Source organism: Cornus florida, unplaced genomic scaffold (assembly GCF_030987335.1).
Source record: "Cornus florida cultivar Cherokee Brave unplaced genomic scaffold, ASM3098733v1 CherokeeBrave_3.0.0_Hap2_Chr02, whole genome shotgun sequence".
Lineage (NCBI taxonomy): Eukaryota > Viridiplantae > Streptophyta > Magnoliopsida > Cornales > Cornaceae > Cornus > Cornus florida.
The window spans coordinates 53,642,709-53,661,865 of record NW_026775572.1 but is presented as its reverse complement, the minus strand read 5'-3'; the positions used below and the strand labels follow the sequence as shown (position 1 = coordinate 53,661,865).

Genomic DNA, 19,157 nt, shown 5'->3' with positions numbered 1-19,157 from the left:
TTTCACCTATCATTATTCCTGAACGGAGTAAAGGCATTAATCTCAAGTTCGTAAGTAGATCTGAGCTTCGTGAGTGCGAATTTTTCAGATCTGGTTTCGAATTCTCCAAATTATGCTTACGGTTGACGAGATCTGAATTGTCCGAATTCTAAATCCGTCAAATCCTGCCACAATCGAACAACTCGTTGTTGCGTAGATCTGAAGCCACTTCCGCCAAAGCAACAGGAACTAAAATTCCTCCAGAGTAGGTCACAATCGCTCAGATCTGGATCCAACTCCCAAAGATCGAGTTTCGTTTCCACGAATTGGTCTGAATCCACGCGATATTGATCAATGATCAATCAATCTTCAATGATTCCCACAGACGGCGCCAATTGAAGATGCAAGAAATTCGTTTTTTCTTTCTCTCTCTAGAACTCTTACATTTCAACCAAAAAAATATCTCCCTCTCCTCTATCCATTACTTCTCCTATTTATAGATACTTACAAACATTAATGGACTGCTAGATCTAGGCCCGTTCCTCTGTGAGTTTTGGTCATCTTTGATGGGCTATTCGCGTTCGGCCCATATGGCAGTGTCTCTCTATGAGCTTAACCCATCTGCACGGACCGAATATCGTGTTTGCGGGTCATATCCGGCCCATGTCACTTCGGGCCTCCTCAGGGTTAATACTACTACTATATTAGTATTGATCTTGTTTTCGTTTAAAGTACATCGACTGAAAAGTCCAGTTTGAAAGTGGAAATTACATGCACGTTTGTAAAAATCTGAATTTTGTAATTAGAACGTGAGCACCGATACATGTGTAATAGGTTACTTTTATTTCCTTATTTCACTTTAATTGTTGCTTTTGAAAATCGTGACTCACATGTTCTCTAAGGCGATAATTAAAATAAGACGGAGTAGTAAGTACAAAAACGTATGTGACATGACACGTGGAGAGGTTCATGTTTCCTTAAACCTCAGCAGTCTCGTAAAATTGATTAAATTTGATACATGATTTGACTGAAGACGCTATCCTTTCATGATTTGATACCTGAAGCACATGCGTACTAATCCACGTCGTTCGATGGGCCATGCATTAGGATTTCATCAACTTGCTTTGGATTTTGTAAACGTCAAAAGAAAAAAAAAAAAAAAAAAAATGGAAGAAGAAGAAGAAAGAAAGAAAGAAAGAAAGAAAGAAAGAAAAGAGTATCGATTTTATCGGTTTTGGTGCACATATAGGAAGTCTAATATGAGCCACTTGATTTAGGTCATGTAAACGCCAAAACTAAGCCGGTGTCATAAGACAGCTCCAAACAGGAGGGGATTCACTTCTCTCTCGGGATTACTAATATTTTTTTACTTCACTCCATATGACACCTTTTTACTACAATCTCTTTGAAATTTTACTCTTGTAAGGGTGAATTTCACTATTAAAGTGAGAATAAGACCATCCAAAGAAATAGGCCCATCTGACTTCCATTTCTTTTTATTTTTATTTTTTTTAATTGACAATCAAAGATCATGTGTCATTATTAGCTCAGGAATAAGTCACTTGGTCCGAGGTTTTGATATTGGAGAGAGAGAAAAGGCAAATAGGTCCTTGGAGAAATAAATATAAGTTTTCAGTTGTAGAGATAGAAAAGAAATGCATAATAGAAAAGACCATTTAGAAAGAGAGTAAGAGCAATTTAATTTTTAATAATAAATGTAAGTTAGATTTTGTAATTAAATATGATAGGTCGATTTGTCCACTGAAGTAGTCACGACTGGCGACATGGTTGTCCTAATTGCAATGGAGACTGAAAAAATTAAGTTTAGAGTTTAATTGTATTTAGTTTTTAAAGACGCGTATTAAAATTTGACTTGTGTAGCTTGTGCATGCTGTCTTGATCAATCAATCTAATTGCAACCCCAGTACACACATTTCTTCAAGCTTTTCCTATCTAGGCCTAAATTGAATAATTACAGGTCATATATGTTCGTAAGCGCGCACACACACACACACATATATATATATATAGATATACAAACGGTCGTTGAAGCATTGGGTATTAATTCTTGAGTGGCAGGAGGGACAAAAGAAAATGAAGCCCGGCAGCAGCTCGCTTAAAATAGGTAAGAATGCCATGGACAAAGAGCGAAGAATGCAAATGAATTATCTTTTTTCCATCCTTTCCTCTCTCATCTTTACCCAAAGATCCAAGGTCTCTCTCTCTCTCTCTCACACACACGCACACACATGAAAACACAAACAAAAGAAATGAATGATGAATATTGCTTTTGTTTTTTTGATCAGGAAAGAATAGCATCACCTGTTTTGTTGGACCAAGCGATTAACTATATAGAAGGACTGAAGAAAAACATAAAAGAATTGCAGAGAAGGAAGGAACAACTCATGGGTACTGGTCAGACTAGTGGGAATAAGCATAGCATGGAAGGGTTGGCGTCACCGGTACTTGTAGTTGAAGAAATGGGCTCATCTTTGGAGGTGAAATTCATTACTGGTTTCAACAAAAACTTCATGTTCCATCAAGTTCTAACTGTCCTCGAGGAAGAAAATGTTGAAGTTGCGAGTGTCAACTCCTCTACTATGGGTGACAGGATCTTGTATACAATCCATGCACAGGTATATTTTTATATATAGAGATACACATACACACACACTAGCATGCATAATACCATAATCACTTTTGAATCCTACTTATTTAATGAAGGAACACGGCGTACTAGAACTTGGTATATGAAGTCCCACATCCCTAGTAGTTTGTTTTTTTTTTTACTTTTTTTTTTCATTATTATTTTGCCTACTCACCGTTGAGTAAGTCATTCCCACTAACGTTGCTATAGTCTAATTAGTCTGTAATATATCACAAAATCAAGAAGATAATAAATAAGGAAATCAGATAAAATTATTGAATTTTTTTCCAAACAAAATTATTATCCATATTTATCACTTTACTGTCATCAGTGAGTATTTGATATTTCTTATATAGTTCAACAATGTATGTAGTGCTTTTAAAGTATAATTTTGTTATTAATTTTTTATTATTTGTTGGAGTACACTAATGCTACACTACTACCGCTTATCAAAGTCATAACAAAATTCTCGCAAATTACCATGTATTTATTATCGCATCTCATTGACAAGATTAATAACACTTATCGATATATACTTTTGCAGGCTATTTGGCCAAGAATTGGCATAGAAATTTCAAGAGTGCAAGAAAGACTACAGAATCTTGTCTTCTCAATTATGTAATATTTTTGCGATTAAAAGTTGTAATCTCGTATTATCTCTTTTGTGTAAAAAGTCAAAAATTTAAGTATTACATATATATATATATATATATATATATATATATATATATTAGTGTGTGAGTTTCTTACGTTAAAGATAAAATAATACATACACAATTGTTGGATGACAATTTTTAACATCTACTAAAGAATGTGATATGTGATTTTTTTTTTTCTTCTTAGAATACATGTATCGGTCCCACAATACAGTTCCATTCAAGTCAGGAGTGGTTTAAAAAGGATACCTCATTTTATTTTTAACATCCACTAAGGACGAGAATGAGATATATAATGTATAGATGTTCATTTACTTTATGTATCATTTATATATATATTTAGTTATTGTTCACTAGCTATCATATATGGGTTAATTGCACTCACTTTGTTTGAGATTTGCTCAAATTACCTTTATTGTCATTAAATTTTTGTAGTCTCCTTAGGTGAAGATTTTTTTCTTTTCTTTCCGTTTTTTTTTTTTTTTCCGCATGGTGATGAATTATAAATATTGCAAAATACAACTCAAAAATTCACTTTGAACATTGATAGATGAGCTATCAAACTCATTGGAATCATGTTTCACGACGTCAAAGTATAGCAAGTTATATATAATAATTGTTTGTCCACAGAGTAACATCCTCAATGAACCATGTAATCATCTCTATCCAATTATAAATCCAAAATATAAAAAGTTATTTTTGAAAATTTATATCCTAAATTTAAAGGCTTATATTAATTAATATACGTTGAGTGTAGAATTTGATAATATTATCAAAATGAATTATTATAATATATTTCTTTCATGAAAGTTGGTTAGAATTCTAATTTGTATCTCTAAATTTTCATTGGAATCTTGGATTTTGTCACAGAAAATTTTGCCAAAAGTTCAGCAAATTCTTAAAATGTCGATGAATACATTAGAAAAACTAAAAGATCATATGTATGCACTCTTACCTTCACACACAGAGGTGATTTTAGATTTCAAATCTTTTATGAATTTTATTAAAATTCAACCACTTTATTATCATGTAAACCCAAGTTTTAATAAATAAATAAATAAATGTAGAACAACAAAGTATAAAAGGGATACTAAGCAATTTTGTGTATACAAATTAGTGGTCAAGCCCACATTTGTAATTAATCTTCTCTTTCATTCCATTACACAGTGGTCCAAAAAGTTATTTCTCTTTTGAATTTAGACACAAACACAAAACAAAAACAGGTGTCAAATGAGTCCATAGTACGTATAGTGAATGTGATACAGACACTGTTGATTTAACGGGTGAGAAACAATATAGGAGGATTCGAATCCATGAGAAATGATGAAGCATGTAAAGAATAATATGTAGGAGGCGCGTGAGATTGATGATTTTTTTCATTGGGAAGAAATGACGTTGTAAGGAAGACACTTTTAACTTTAGTTTCGTTATAAGATTCTTCTTTTTGATTTAGTCGGTGAGAGTTTTATACGGTTGAGATCCATGTTATAAAAAGTTCACAACTAAGTCGCTAACTGCCACTCACCACTACACTATATTGAGGTGATATATACACACATATATAAATATATACACACGTACACATACAGTGATGCTTCTCTATTGAAAGAAAACAGTGGAAGTTGGTTCCCACTAGATACATCTCAGGCCTAAACACTCTTTATTTTGTGTTTTGGTGACTTCTTAATTCGTCTGGATACATCTAAGAGCTAAACATTATATATATATATATATATGTGTGTGTGTGTGTGTGTGTGTGTGTGTGTGTGTTGAAAGCCTGGAGATGTAGATCCATGTCAGTTTTCAAAAATAATTTACATCCAATTCTAGTGAAGAGAGTCTATGCATCGATTGGAAGAAGAATCTTCTGCAATTAAAAATGATATCATGGTTTACATTTATCAATGCACGAATCAAACCTAAACCACTTACCAAAATTAAATAAACTCTAAACCCTAATTAGATCCGACCTTTTTACTATTTTAGTCAAATTTCCTAACAAGAGAATGGGGTTCTACTGGCTTCTTTATCTCTATGATTGTAGTACTACATATAGGGTTGCAAACGAGTCGAGCCGTTCGCTAATTACTCGGGCTCGACTAATTAATAAGTGAACCGAGCGGGAGCCGAATTATGAGACTCGATTTATAAACGAGCCGAGCTTGAATATCAGTAGGCTCGACTCGTTTGTTTATGAACCGTTCACGAACTAGGCTCAATAATGTGTTCACGAACATATAAATATAATATATATTTATAAATATATTTATAAATATAAGGGATAATTTCACTGACACCCCCATTAGTTTGGCCAAATATCAGTCTAAAACATCTTTTGAAAATAACTATCAGTTAGGTCCATTTTTGCTTTTCCGTCATAGTCTCCGTTAAAGGCATGGAAAAAGACAAATTTGCCCCTATTTTTTAAATAACATATATTTCAAAATATGAGATTAGTTAAAAGACAATTATACCCCTGACAATTATACCACAAATAAAATCCGTAACTTCATCATCTCTCCGACGAAGAAGACATCTAAATGAGGACATCAGTCACCTTTGGTGCCGGAGGCGATGAAGACGACGAGGGCTTGGAGGTTTCTCTGTAAACCCTTCCCATGCCCATACACAATCAACGAATCTAACGCTTTAAATTTCCCAGAATTGTCCACACCAATTTGGTATTATAATTGGATGACGCTTGGAATTAAATGAATCGAATGAAAAAAAAATGTCTAAGCGAAATTGAACGAATTGGACTGGTTTGGACTTCGAATTAGGGCTTTGAGTGATGCTTTATCTGAGAAACAAAATGGCCATCGTTCAGAGAAAATCAAGGGTTCTTGTTAACGAAGCTTCTGCAAATTCTGGAAGATGAAGCTTCAATGTGTTTCATTGAAACTAATTCTGGAAGTTAAAGCTTCAGGGTTACTGTTAACAAAGATTCAATGTGTTTGATTGAACCTTCTTTTTTTTTTTTCACTAATTGAACCTAATTTCACAAAACAAAGTTGGCGGCTGTGATGGCATCTTCCTGTTTTAATTTTGGTGGGTGGGTTATAGAATCGGTGGTTGTGGTGGTGGTAGGGAGAGAGAGGAACGGTGATGGTGGTGGTGGTTGTGGTGGTGGAGAGAGACTGTTCTGGGAGTTAGAGGGTGAGGGAGGCGACGATATATATATATATATATAGTCCCAATTGGCAGTTGTAGAGGCCGATTCGGGTTTCGACAGGAACCAAAAGAGACGGAGGCGAGAAGACTTTTGGGTTGCGGCGGCCGGATTAGCTACTGAGAAGGGTTTTGGAAAGACGGTTGGTGAGGTTGGAGAGGGTGGTTTGGTGCTCAGCCACCACGATTCGGCTGCCAACGCCGCTGTCTCTTGTGCCGACATCCTCGCCGGGGTCGGTGGTGGTGTTGTGCTTGTGTGTGTATATAGGAGTATATATATATATGTCTCTGTGTGTGTGTATATAGGGGTATATATATGTTTTCCTGTATATATAATATAATTTGTAAATTTACAAATTTTTAAGGGGCCATATTGTCTTTTAACAATGATATTTTGGAAAAAAATAAATTAAAAAAATGAGGGTAGACCAAAGTCAAGGGTCAAACTAAGGTCAAAGGGTAAGAATGTCTTTTTACATATAAAAAGTGGTCTGACATACCTGTAAACTAACTTTTGGGGTGTGAGTGAAAAACGGAGCAAACGTTTGTAACGTGAGTGATAGTTATTTTCGAAAGATATTTTAAACTGATATTTGGCCAAATTACTGGGGGTGTTAGTGAAATTATCCCTACATATAAATATAAATATTTATATTATATATATATATATATATATATATATATATATATATATATATATATATATATATATACACACGCAAAAGTATTGAACGTTTTTTAAATCTACCACCATGCCATTATAGACTTCCTAGCCTAAAAATTAAAGTACTCAATTTTTCAAACCTGCTGCTAGCCTGCCACGGGTACCCATCACCCATGTGATCCACACACCCTTTTTCTCATCAGTCCACATCCATCATAGTCTAGAACTTAGGTTGTCTCAGTCTGAATATCCACGTGATGCACTGATACACAACAAAAATTGAAAGTTTGAAACCCACTCCTCACTCTTCAATTGTCAGATCTGAGATCTCATATTCATGATTTTACCATTTGACTGAAAAAATTGGCTTACCTCTGGCTCATGTTTTAGGCTCTCAAGATGAGTTTATTTGTTTGATTGCTTTCCTGTCCCTTTAGTAAAAATAGGTGGAAAGATTCGTTGTAGAACCATTGATTTGGTGTTCGAATCAGGAGGTCAAACAGGGGGTCTTACCTTCTCAATTTCTCTACTCACAAAACTGGTTCAATTGCACGTTTTGCCCCACAACAACGCCGATCATCTTCTTTGTAAGTCATATTTTTTACTTCCTCACTTCTTTTATCTTCTCTCTCAAATATCTTTACATAAATTGGGTATTTATTCTTACTGATTTGTTTTTTTTTTTTTTTTTTTTTTTTTTTTTTTATCTCTTCATCTATTGAACCTTTATGTATAAATTTAGGATTTTTTTTTTTTCTTTGAAAGAGTTAGGGTGTTTTATTTTTGAGAAAATTTGAACGTATCTCTCATTTTCTTTATTAAATAGTCTGAAAATTATTCTATTCATAGTTTCTCTTTTGCAAAAAAAAAAAAAAAAAAAAAAAAAAAAAAAAAAAAAAAAAAAAAATTCATAGTTTCTCTTTATTAACTCTAAAGTATTTGATGCTGCATATTCTTGATGCTACATTAGAATGTCTGAAAATATGCAAAATGAGACACCAATCATTAATATTGAGGGTATTGAGACTGATGAGCCGAACAAAGCATTTGCAAAATGGACGAGCCGAAGCTCGAATTTCATTAATAATGGACGAGCCGAGCTTGAGCACTACCAAATGAGCTCAAGTTGAGCTCGAGCCGAGTTCGAGCACTATAGTTTCATAATCGAGCCAAACTCAAACAAGCCCTTACTCGGCTTGGCTCGGCTCGATTGCAGCCCTAATTATATATTTTAGACGAAGTGAAACTTTTGTTACCTTTAAAGCTAGCTGTAACCCACTAATTATTTGTTCTCCCTCTCTCTCTCTATACACACACACACACACACAAATGACATACATAATATACACACAGACATATGTCATATAATCATTGTCAATTTGCATATGTCTCGATAGCCCAGTGAATTAGTGCATCCCGTGAACTTCTTGCCTTGACAAAAAAAAAAAATTGTTGTCTTAGTTTTTTATTTTTGATTTTCATTTAAGTTCTATACTATTAAATCTTTCATTTTATGCCCTTACCAAATAAAATAAAAAAAATTTGAAATTATAATTTTATTAGAAAATTGATACATAATCCTTTTTACTTTATTTATTTCCCAAGTTTTAATCGATGAATAACACATTATGAATTTGAATCATAATTAATTTAAGTTAAATTCAATTCAAGAACTCTTGTGTAGAACATTTTTTTTTTTTCCTTTCTTAGTTGGTACTCACACTCATGCCTCGTGGTTTGATACTTTAACCTCTCTTTGAGAAGTAGTGGCTTGCTACTGTTAGGCCTTTGGTAAAAGACACAATTTAGAACTCATTGTGATCACTGACCTCCCTTTGAAAATTAGTAGCTTGGTCCTGCTGACCCGTTGGTAAAAGACACAATTTAGAACTCATTGTGAATTTTTTTTTTTCATTGGCAAGAAAATCACCTATCCATTTGTCCCTACGGGGACTCGAACACTCGCCATTCTTTTTGAAAGATAGAGAAGATACCATTAAGTTATAGACTTTGGTCAATACACAAAACATTAACAATTATATTAAAATACAATGAAATATTATCCTTTTTATTTAAATTAAATTTAATATATCTAATATAGTAAGGGTATAAATCAAAGTTTGAGTGGTACATAACTTAAATTAGGAAAAAAAAATAATTTAAAAGTCTGTAAAACCTAGTGGTCTAATTAAATTTAGTATAATTTATTTCTCCTACAAAGAGACTGTACATTGTCTAGGATGTTTGCCTCCATTTCCCTCTAGGGGTGGCAAATTACGACACGACACGAGTTAAAAAGATTTGGATTTGGCATAAACAGGTTTGGGTCATAAAAGAGTCGACACGATTAACCTATTTACTTAATCGTGTCGGGTTAGGGTTGAAGGGTTCAACCCGTGTAACCCGTTTATTACTCTTTTAACTCAACATGTTATAACCATAAATATAACTTATGTAATTTGTTACCTGTTAACCCAATTACTATGGATAGTTAAGTCATTTCAACATAAACTTTGTCTATACTTTATGATTTTTCTTTTTATTTTGAATATTTGGGTTAATTATGGCAATTTTTTTCTATTATTGTGAAAGGAAAATTCCCCACTAATCATAACATACCACGTAGCAATAAAAGTGCAGTCCATTACTAACTGAAACCACATAGAGGCCCATTATCAATTGGGAGCCCAATACCAAAAAGTCCACAAACATGTCAAATCGACCCGATTAACGAAGGAAACTCCACTTGACATAAGACGGATCAAGGGTCAACCCAAGCACGATTAACCCATAACTCTATAATGCCTGCCATAAAAGAAAGGGGCGCAATATCAGTGAGCATAAACACCCACGTCCAGAAAACTGCTAGTAACGACTCTATGTAATTCTCTATACAAAGCTTATAAATAAAGTATAAATGAAAATGGAAAGGCATCGAATTCCCATCATTATTTCTCTCTTGCAGAAATTATCTGTTGTCTCTTCCATATTTTATATACTCTCTTCGATTTATTTCTTTAAGTGTTCGGGTGTGAAAAATTGTACCTACAATTATTTAGTATTTGATTAAATATTAAATGTCTCGTTTTGATAAACAGGTCATTAAACGGATTAACACGTTTACCTGTTTAATAAACGGGTTGGGTTAGTGTTGAAAATTCTTGACACGATTATTAAATGGGTTGGATTTGAATTTACCTATTTAGTGTAATACCCTTACATTGACACGACACGAACACAACCCACGAACACGAATTGCCACCCTTACTTCCCTCCACAAAATTGTGCCTTTTAAAAGCCGAAAGATTTGGTAGGACACACCTGTATGAACAATCATAAGGCACACCTCCAATCATTTCATCATGAGACCAAAGATTTGATTCTCATCAGAGGATATCCACTAATTATCTAGGCATCCTAAGCAAAAAGTGACTAGGAATTATGACTATATTTAGAGACTCTACTTTAATATATCATTGTTTCATGTTGATTATATTTTGCCTCTTTTTCATAGAAATAGGGCTGCAAATGAGCCGAGCCGAGCTTTACCTTGCTTGGGCTCGGCTCGCCAGTTTCAGGTAGATGCAGGCTCGGTTCGGGTGAGCTTGGCCAAACTAGGCTCGGGCTCGGCTCGAGCTCGCCTTCAAGCCAAAAACAAAAAAAAAAAAAAAAAAAAAAACAAAACAAAACAAAAAAAAAAAGCTTCAGATCTAATATTGTTTTGACGATGGATCAAAAGAGCTATCCGATCATTTTTTTGATCTTCCCCATATTAAAATGGGATTGAGACATCAAGACCCAAAAAGAGACTTGAGAAAGAGATCTATTGGAAACCTCCATGATGCTGTATCGATGTTGAAAGGGATGGGATTAAAGGAGTGATGTTGCAAGATTTGTTTAGGGTTTAATAGCAGATATTACAGAGATTTGTTAGAGACAGTCGATGGCGTGTTAAAGGGGAAGAAGCGATGTTGCGACGGCGTGCTAGAGAGGAAGAAACGATGTTGCAACTGCTGTAAAGACCAACGCCTGATATAAAGATAAATAAATAAATAAATATATATATATATATATATAATGATGATAGGGTAATAGGTTAAATAGAGTTGGGCTAATGAATATGTATTTAGATTGGTTTTGTATTAAATGGGCCATATAATTGTATATTAGTATAAAATAAAATAAAATAAAAATTAATTATTTTACTAAACGAGCCTGTTCAGGAGCTGAGCTTAGCATTGCTCAAGCTCGGCTCATTTACTAAACGAGCCTAAAAAATGTGTTCAAGCTCAGCTTGTTTACTTAACGAACGAGCCCGAACCGAGCTTTTAACGAGCCGAGTCTGAGCTGTTCATGAACAGCTCGGTTCATTTGCAGCCCTATATAGAAAGATTATCAAACAATTCCGATCATGATTCAATATAATATATAAAAAGAAACTTTATATTCTTTATCTTTGAATTATCTCATCATTTGTTTGGGGCCACTCTGAGGAAATTTTTCTCGTAATTGCTCGGTGCATGTGGGACATGGGACTGTATGTACCCGACAGTAAATTATGAAGTGCTCTAAGAGACCCGATACCGTCGACAAAAATAATAATATGATAATAAACAAAATAAATAAGGGTCATATAAAACAAAGCCATTTGAGGTGTTTAGCTGTGCATAGGGATGCAACTCGGTTGGGTTGGGTGGGTTTGAGATATAACTTGAGCTCAACCCATCATATAAAATATTAAGCCCAAGCCCGACCCTAACCATAGCCTCAATCTCAACTACTCAATCCGAGCCCAACCCATCCTTGTACTTTGAAATTCTGGCTTACAACTCGGAATTAGATTTCAGGTTAATTCGGGTTACTCATATGACTAATCTTTATACTGAATATTTAATATGATCTTGAATTAGTTTTAGATTAAATTACTCTTAAACAAAAAGAAGTTTAAAGATTTTTTTGTAGATTTTTAATAAATCACAAACAAAACCATATTATTTTAGCGAACCCAACCCGAGCCCAGCCCTATTATTTTAGCGAGAGTACTTCTTTATCAACATTTACAATTAATTACCGAATGGGCAATAGTCCTGGTACAAGTCGTCCTCTCAAATGAGGGACGTTCGGGAGTTTGAGTTTCAGTGGAACCATGTTTGTGTGTTTGGGCGAGGAAAAATACACTAGGCCATGGATTAAGTTGGGCCGTAAAGGGCTCACCTTTTATTAGAATTTAGAATGGACTGGGCAGCAGTCTGGTTTCTACTTATGGGCTTCAGTAAGTTAGGACTGCTGCATGTGGTCTATTCATTTGTTAGTGACCTTATAAGTAAATAGCTACATGGGGTCTATTCATTTGTAAGCGACTCTATAACTGAATAAAGTAAAAAATTACAAGTGGTCTATTCATTTGTAGGTGACCCCTGTATCTAAATAAAATCACCTCCAGTGAAATAGTGCAAACATTTGCTCCATTTTTGTAAATGAATAGTATTTACCAAGGTGAAATTATATTTGCTTTATACAGAATTTTTGTTTATATATATATATATGTATGTATACACTGTTCAAATATACTCTTCTTTCCTCGCTTATTTCTTCTTCCCTCCCTCCTTCATTTCAGCAACCCATTTGAAATAAAATTGAAATCCCGCCACCCAGCCCTTCTTTTCTCCCAAAATATCAATCAACCCAGTTTAGAATTTGATTTCTTTCCAAATAGATTTTGATTGAAATCCCACCACCCAGCTACCCTTCTTCTCTCCCAAAATATCAATCAACACAGTTTAGAATTTGATTTCTTTCCAAATAGAAGCAGGCTTTATTTCGAAATAGAATAAGCGATTCTATTTCCAAATTGAAGGTTAGATCAGACTTCTCCAAATCGAAGCAAGAGTTACGATTTCTTTATTTATGGCATTGTTATGGAAATAAGAGGATTTCCTTGAAAATAAAATCTAAAAATTATACATGTATCCCAAATTATCCTTATTTACTACATCACAACAATTTCTCAACTACAGCACAACAATTTCTTAACATTTTCATTACATATATCCCAACGTATTTGTAAAGTTGTGCATCACAACATTTTCCTAAAGTACATCCCAACATTTTCATATAAACATCCCAACTTATTTGTAAAGTGCATTCCAACATTTTCCTAAAGTGAATCCCAACATTTTCCTAATGTGCATCCCAACATTTTAATTGCTAGTGTACCATTTAAAATGGTACTATTTCCTTTTTCTTCTTCGCCTCAGACTGCCGTTCTTCACTTCTTCTTCTTCGCCTCACCGCCGTTCTGGTGCATCCCAACATTTTCCTACGGTGAATCCCAACATTTTCCTAAAGTGCATCCCAACTTATCCCACCTTTTCCAACCTAGCCTCAGACCTTTTTCCCTTCTTCTTCGTTTTCCCCTCCCTTCTTCTTCATCTTCGTTTATTCGAAATTCAAACCCTAACCCTCAGACCTTCGATCTTCACTTCTTCTTCTTCGCCTCAGATCGCCGTTCTTCACTTTTTCTTCTTCGCCTGACCGCCGTTCTTCACTTTTTCTTCTTCGCCTGACCGCCATTCTTCACTTCTTCTTCTTCGCCTCAAACCGCCATTAGTACTATTTCCTTCTTCCCTTTTAGAGAGAGAAAGAAAGGAAGACGGCTGCTTTTAGAGAGAGAAAGGGGGACAGCACGAGAGAGAAAGGGAGACAACCGTGTATTTTAGAAATAATATTTAAAGTTTATATACATATGAATTACAATATTTAAAAGGGTGGAAAAAAATTAGTTACCCAATTTTTTTAATTGATGTGGCACATTCTCAACCACTTATTTCAAATGGTGGAAATGGTTGTACTATGCAACTGGAGGTAATCCTGGTCCCTCCTTACGTCATGTCCAATTTGAGAATTGTGCCTCACAAATTGTCATCTATTTTGAGACGAAAGGAGTAAAAAATTGAACCTGAAACTGTTGTCAAGGACATGTCTCCTATCATATAAAATAAATTACAAAAATAAAAATAAAAATAAAATCTTATGCGAGACAAATGAACAAGTGAGTTTCTTGGCAATTAAAATAAAAAAAAGGCTTCCAATGGTTGAATTCCATTTCTTTCCAAGTAATATAGGACTATCACAGTTATAACTTATAAGGTACTAGAACAAGCACAATTAAATAAAAATCCTCTAATACACACACACATATATATTTGCAGTACTCCGTTGTGCAACTTTACCACATTTACTTTGAAATTTCATCATTTTAACCTGTAATTTTTTTTATATATATTTTTATTTTCAATAAGTAAGAATAACATTAACTCAAAAAAACAAATATACAAAGATACAAGTGAACATACTCCAGAGAGAACATCAAAACAAAGCAACACTGAAAACACTAACCAAACAAAAAAGAAAGACTAAACCTAACTGAAATAAAACCTAACAAACAACAATGGCACCAAAAACATAGGGAATTTCAAAAGGAAAATAACAAAGCATCCAAACCAACATCAAGGACTAAAAATAAAGCATGACAGACCAGTGTTGTTAAAGGCGTGCCCATGCTCACGCCTAGGCTCAAGGCTCAGGTTTAGCGCTTGTTGTCATCCCAGACTCACTAATGTTTACTAGGCGCGCACCCTGGTTGCGCCTCGTCCGGTTTGTGAGGCGCCCCTCACTGATATTTGTCTAAAAAAATACGATTGTTCTATTTCTTAAGCCAAAAAAGGTACTTTTAGCAACTTAATAAACAAAAAAGAAAGCCGAAGCATATGATAAAAGAAACTTTTGTACAAAAGAATAAAAAAATTAGAAAGCCCAAGAGTCAAAGTATTAACCGAACAACGATATAATGAGAATATGAAACGAAAGATGAAGCCTTAGTTGCAAAGATGAACGACGAAGCCACGTTAATTCTTTCTTTCTTTCTTTCTTTCTTTCATCTCTCCTCCTTTCTCCTCTAGATCTCCCATCTCTTCTTATCTTTGTTTCCATCTCTCTCTTCGTCTAGTTCTCTTCTCTATGTGTCTTCTTCTTCTTTTTTGGCTCTGTTTTTTCTTCTTTTTTTTCTTGTTAACAATTTTTTTTTTTTTTTTTTTTTTTTTTTTTTTTTTTTTTGTTAACATATTTATTTCTTTTTGTGCTTTATTTTGCCATTCAAAAAAACACATTTTGTTTTGCCTTTCAAGAAAACAAATTTGTGCTCTGTTTTATGGTTGTTGGATGCTTGTATAGTTGATGGATTTACTTTTTTATATTTGATATTAATTTCTAGAATATTGATATGACTTATGAGATATGAATGTTATTATGGTAGTTTAAATTTTTAATTGTGCGCCTCACTTCATTCAAGCGCGGGCCTAGCCGTGCGCCTCTTGCCTGGGCTCCAAAGAACCTCTAACATCTTGGCGCGCCTTGAGCCTTTAATAACACTCTAACAGGCCCTACTATATCTTAATCCATCTACTTTCATAAGCCTTTTTAAATAGTAATAAGAGTAATGAAATTTACAATTCAAAAAGGTAAAGTTCAAAAGTACAATAGCAATGACCATTCGGGATCAACATGCACGACAAAGGCAGTGAATCAAACACAAAATAAGAATCACAACAGAAAAAGTAAATACGCCACACACAAAGAGCATAAAGATTTACGTGGTTCACTAAAAATCCGGACTATGTCTACAGTGAAGATTGAGCAAAAAAAAAATCATTATACGAAAATCAAGAGATCATTTTTCTGGACGGGAACAAAATTCAGATCACAACATCACACACATGTATCACGCGGGTTACCATCCATGGACGTTTTGCTGGCTGCTGAGTCCCTCATCCTTAACATGAGAATAGCCACTTGTGTTGAACTAGTCGATGATCAAGGACAATACTTTCTTTTCCATCCAACATGTGGAGGTTGGTCTGATCAATCAACTGGCCAAATTTCAATTGAATTTTGTGACCCAACACTTCAAGTGGTCCAAACCCGCACTAATTACAAAGTTATAAGATCAAAACAAATTTGTCATGAAACTATTGACATGATATTACACAAAATAGGAACTTATGCTTTAGGCCTTGGACTCAACTTTTTTATGTATTTCTCAACAAACTATTAACTCAGTGCAGTCTAATCAACAAATGGTTAAAAACACATATAGTCTAATCAACAAATTGTTAGAAACATATATAAAATAACAATTTTGGACCATATATTATCATCACAGGTTTAAAATAAGAAACCTGCACTCTTGTTGAGCATTAACTACCTAATATCAAATTAAATTTAGAAAATATTGAATATTCAATGGGAAGAATGTAAATTATCTAAATTCAAGGTGTTACATAGATATACAGCAAGATATAGGAATATGTTATAACATTCCAACAAAAAAGAAATTCCAGAAAAGAAAAGAAAATGTTGGCTATAAAGGACCTAGCTATCATAGTTTGTTTATCAAACCAAAATGGCAGAACTGAAGCTTTTCAGGACATGGTCAAGTCCATTTTCCCTGAGGATCATTTGGGCACTGAAACTTAACGGCATAGAATATGAAACCATATTTGAAGATCTTACCAACAAGAGCCCTTTACTTCTCCAGCTCAATCCTGTTCACAAAAAGGTGCCGGTGCTGGTGCATGATGGAAAAGCGACTGCAGAATCGCTTGTAATTCTTGAATACATCGAGGAGACATGGCAAAACACTCCCATATTGCCAAAAGATCCTTATGAGAAAGCCATGGCACGTTTCTGGGCTAAATTCAATGACGATAAGGTAAATAACCAGTTTCATATATGTTTTGATGTCTGGCCCTGAATCAAAAATATCAAAAATATTTAGTATCTATATACTTGCAGAAAAATCATTTAGATTTATATATTTTTCCAACATAAAGTACTTTCAAATTTTAAAAAGTGACATTATGTTTTATTTTAAGCACCGTGTCTAACATTTCTAACTGGCTTACAAAGTTGTTTGTTCTAAAACTGTCATCTAACCAAACATTCACTATTTCTTCTTCCGTCAAGATTTTTCCATCAGTACGGCATGTTTTGTTTACACAAGGGAAAGAGCAAGAGGAAGCTATGCCTGCAGTTATGGAGAAGCTGAAATTCATAGAAGAAGAGCTAAGACTAAGAGGAAAAAAATTCTTCGGTGGAGAGACTATTGGATTTGTAGACCTTGCATTGGGTTGGATGGCTAATTTGGTCAGCGTAATTGAAGAGGTAATACCTTTTAAGTTGGTTGATTCAGAAAAGTTCCCATTGATATTTGCCTGGATGCAAAATTTCTCAGATGTTCCAGTTATCAAAGAGAACTGGCCATCTCAAGACAAGCTAGTTACCAAGTACCAAATTATGCGTGAGACACACCTCGCAGAAGCAGCACCAAAATGAACCAGTTCACAAAGCCTGCACGAACCTTCAAAGTTCCTACAATCACATGAATGAATATCATATGAGGCACACCCAAAGTTATGCTTGTTTGTGAGGCAATGCCCCTAGTAATTGCTTCTGGGAGTTGTGGCTTCTGTTTGTTTTTTCTTTCCCAGTAAGTTTTTAATAATAAATGTTATTGTAAAACTTCATTGGATAGGTAGGAAATCATGTTTTCCATCTCAGTTGAGTTGAAATCATCCTTTTACTTCCCTTTCTCTATGTCTTGGCTTAAACATGCTTGTTTAATTGTAATTGGAACTACCGCTAAACCTTGTTGGTTTGTCAAATATGGTTTGAGCATTTGAGGCTTGAGGTCACAGGGTGGTTGAGTGTGCTTGGCAAAGGCTGATACTGAGTTCGTTAAAAGTTTGTGTCCTCTTTGTTTTGAAGTATTTGGGCTTTTGATGGCATCCATAGCCAGCCAGCTTTTAAGTGATTTTGTTCCTTGTGATTCTTTGATAGCTGAGCTTCAAGTTTGCTCAATTTGTATTGGTTCTTGTCCATTTTATGAGAATGTGTTTTAGGGAGAAGGTGCAAGGTTGTATATGTGTGTATTTGTGATAGGGAAGAAGTTGTTGCAATTTTGAAAAGAGGAGGGCAGCTTGTCGGTGCACTGCTTTCGCCGTTATTGATTTTTCAACCGATCACAAATGCGAGTTTGCAACCAACACTCTTTTGACAAATAATGCCACGAAAAAGGGTTGCTATAGAAGTTGCATTAATATTCAATTTGTTTTTATCGTAAGTTTCTGAATTTAGGTCCAACATAGTGTGAAGGTTAGCTTTCCCTAGATGTATCATAATTACACACACATTCTTGTATTAACATATATCGGACCACTGTGGGGAATCGCAAGTTTTGAGTTAGTATTTGGGATTTTCTAAATTGCTTGCTTGATTGTAATCATGTATTATTTTTTCCTATGTGGATATATTTTTCTAAATTATGTAAGAATTTGTTATTTGTTGTAGATCCTTAAGCTGTATAGTTGAATATTTGTCCTGGAATTGTTTTGTGGAAATCCTTTTTTTGTTGATTCCACAGTGAAATTGTATTTACATATTGTTTTCTATAATTTTGTAGTGAAATTGTAATTACAGATTGTTTTCTATAATTTTATAGTATTTTTGTATTAAAATACAGAGCCTTTATTCATAACAATCTCAATAAAAAGAGTACAATATCCTAATATTTTAGGAGTATATTGATACATGATATTTTTTCCAATGAAAATTCTCTATTTTCCTTATAATAGGGAACTGTAGAGTTTTTAAGAAAAACAAGAAGTTTTCATTGGGAGGAGTACTACTTATATGAGTGTCAAACCTTAGGTATTGTATAACCTTCTCATTAGTGAGAAAGGCTTTTTTTAATAAAACTAAAAATTAAGTAAAAAATTTAAGACTTGGATTTTAAGTATTGAAGTTTTTAAGTAGTAATTAAAAAATAATTTTTTTTATATATTTTTTAAAAATTTTGAAGTTCAGCATTCAGTCAAGCGATGTTTCTGTCACTTAAAATTTTATTAGCGTTTTTAGTAAAATTTTAAGTGATAGAGACAATACTTATCACTGAATGCTAAATGTTAAAATTTTACTTTATTTTAAA

General features: G+C 34.1%; 1 protein-coding gene across 1 annotated transcript; it reads left to right on the top strand.

Moving 5' to 3' along the window:
- Positions 1-15,566: 15,566 nt before the first annotated feature.
- LOC132294997 (probable glutathione S-transferase) lies at positions 15,567-18,104 on the top strand. Its single transcript, XM_059793063.1, has 2 exons — positions 15,567-16,883; positions 17,138-18,104. Exons 1-2 carry the CDS (start codon positions 16,575-16,577, stop codon positions 17,504-17,506), a joined length of 678 nt encoding a protein of 225 aa, XP_059649046.1. The 5' UTR covers positions 15,567-16,574; the 3' UTR covers positions 17,507-18,104.
- The last annotated feature ends 1,053 nt before the right edge of the window (positions 18,105-19,157 follow it).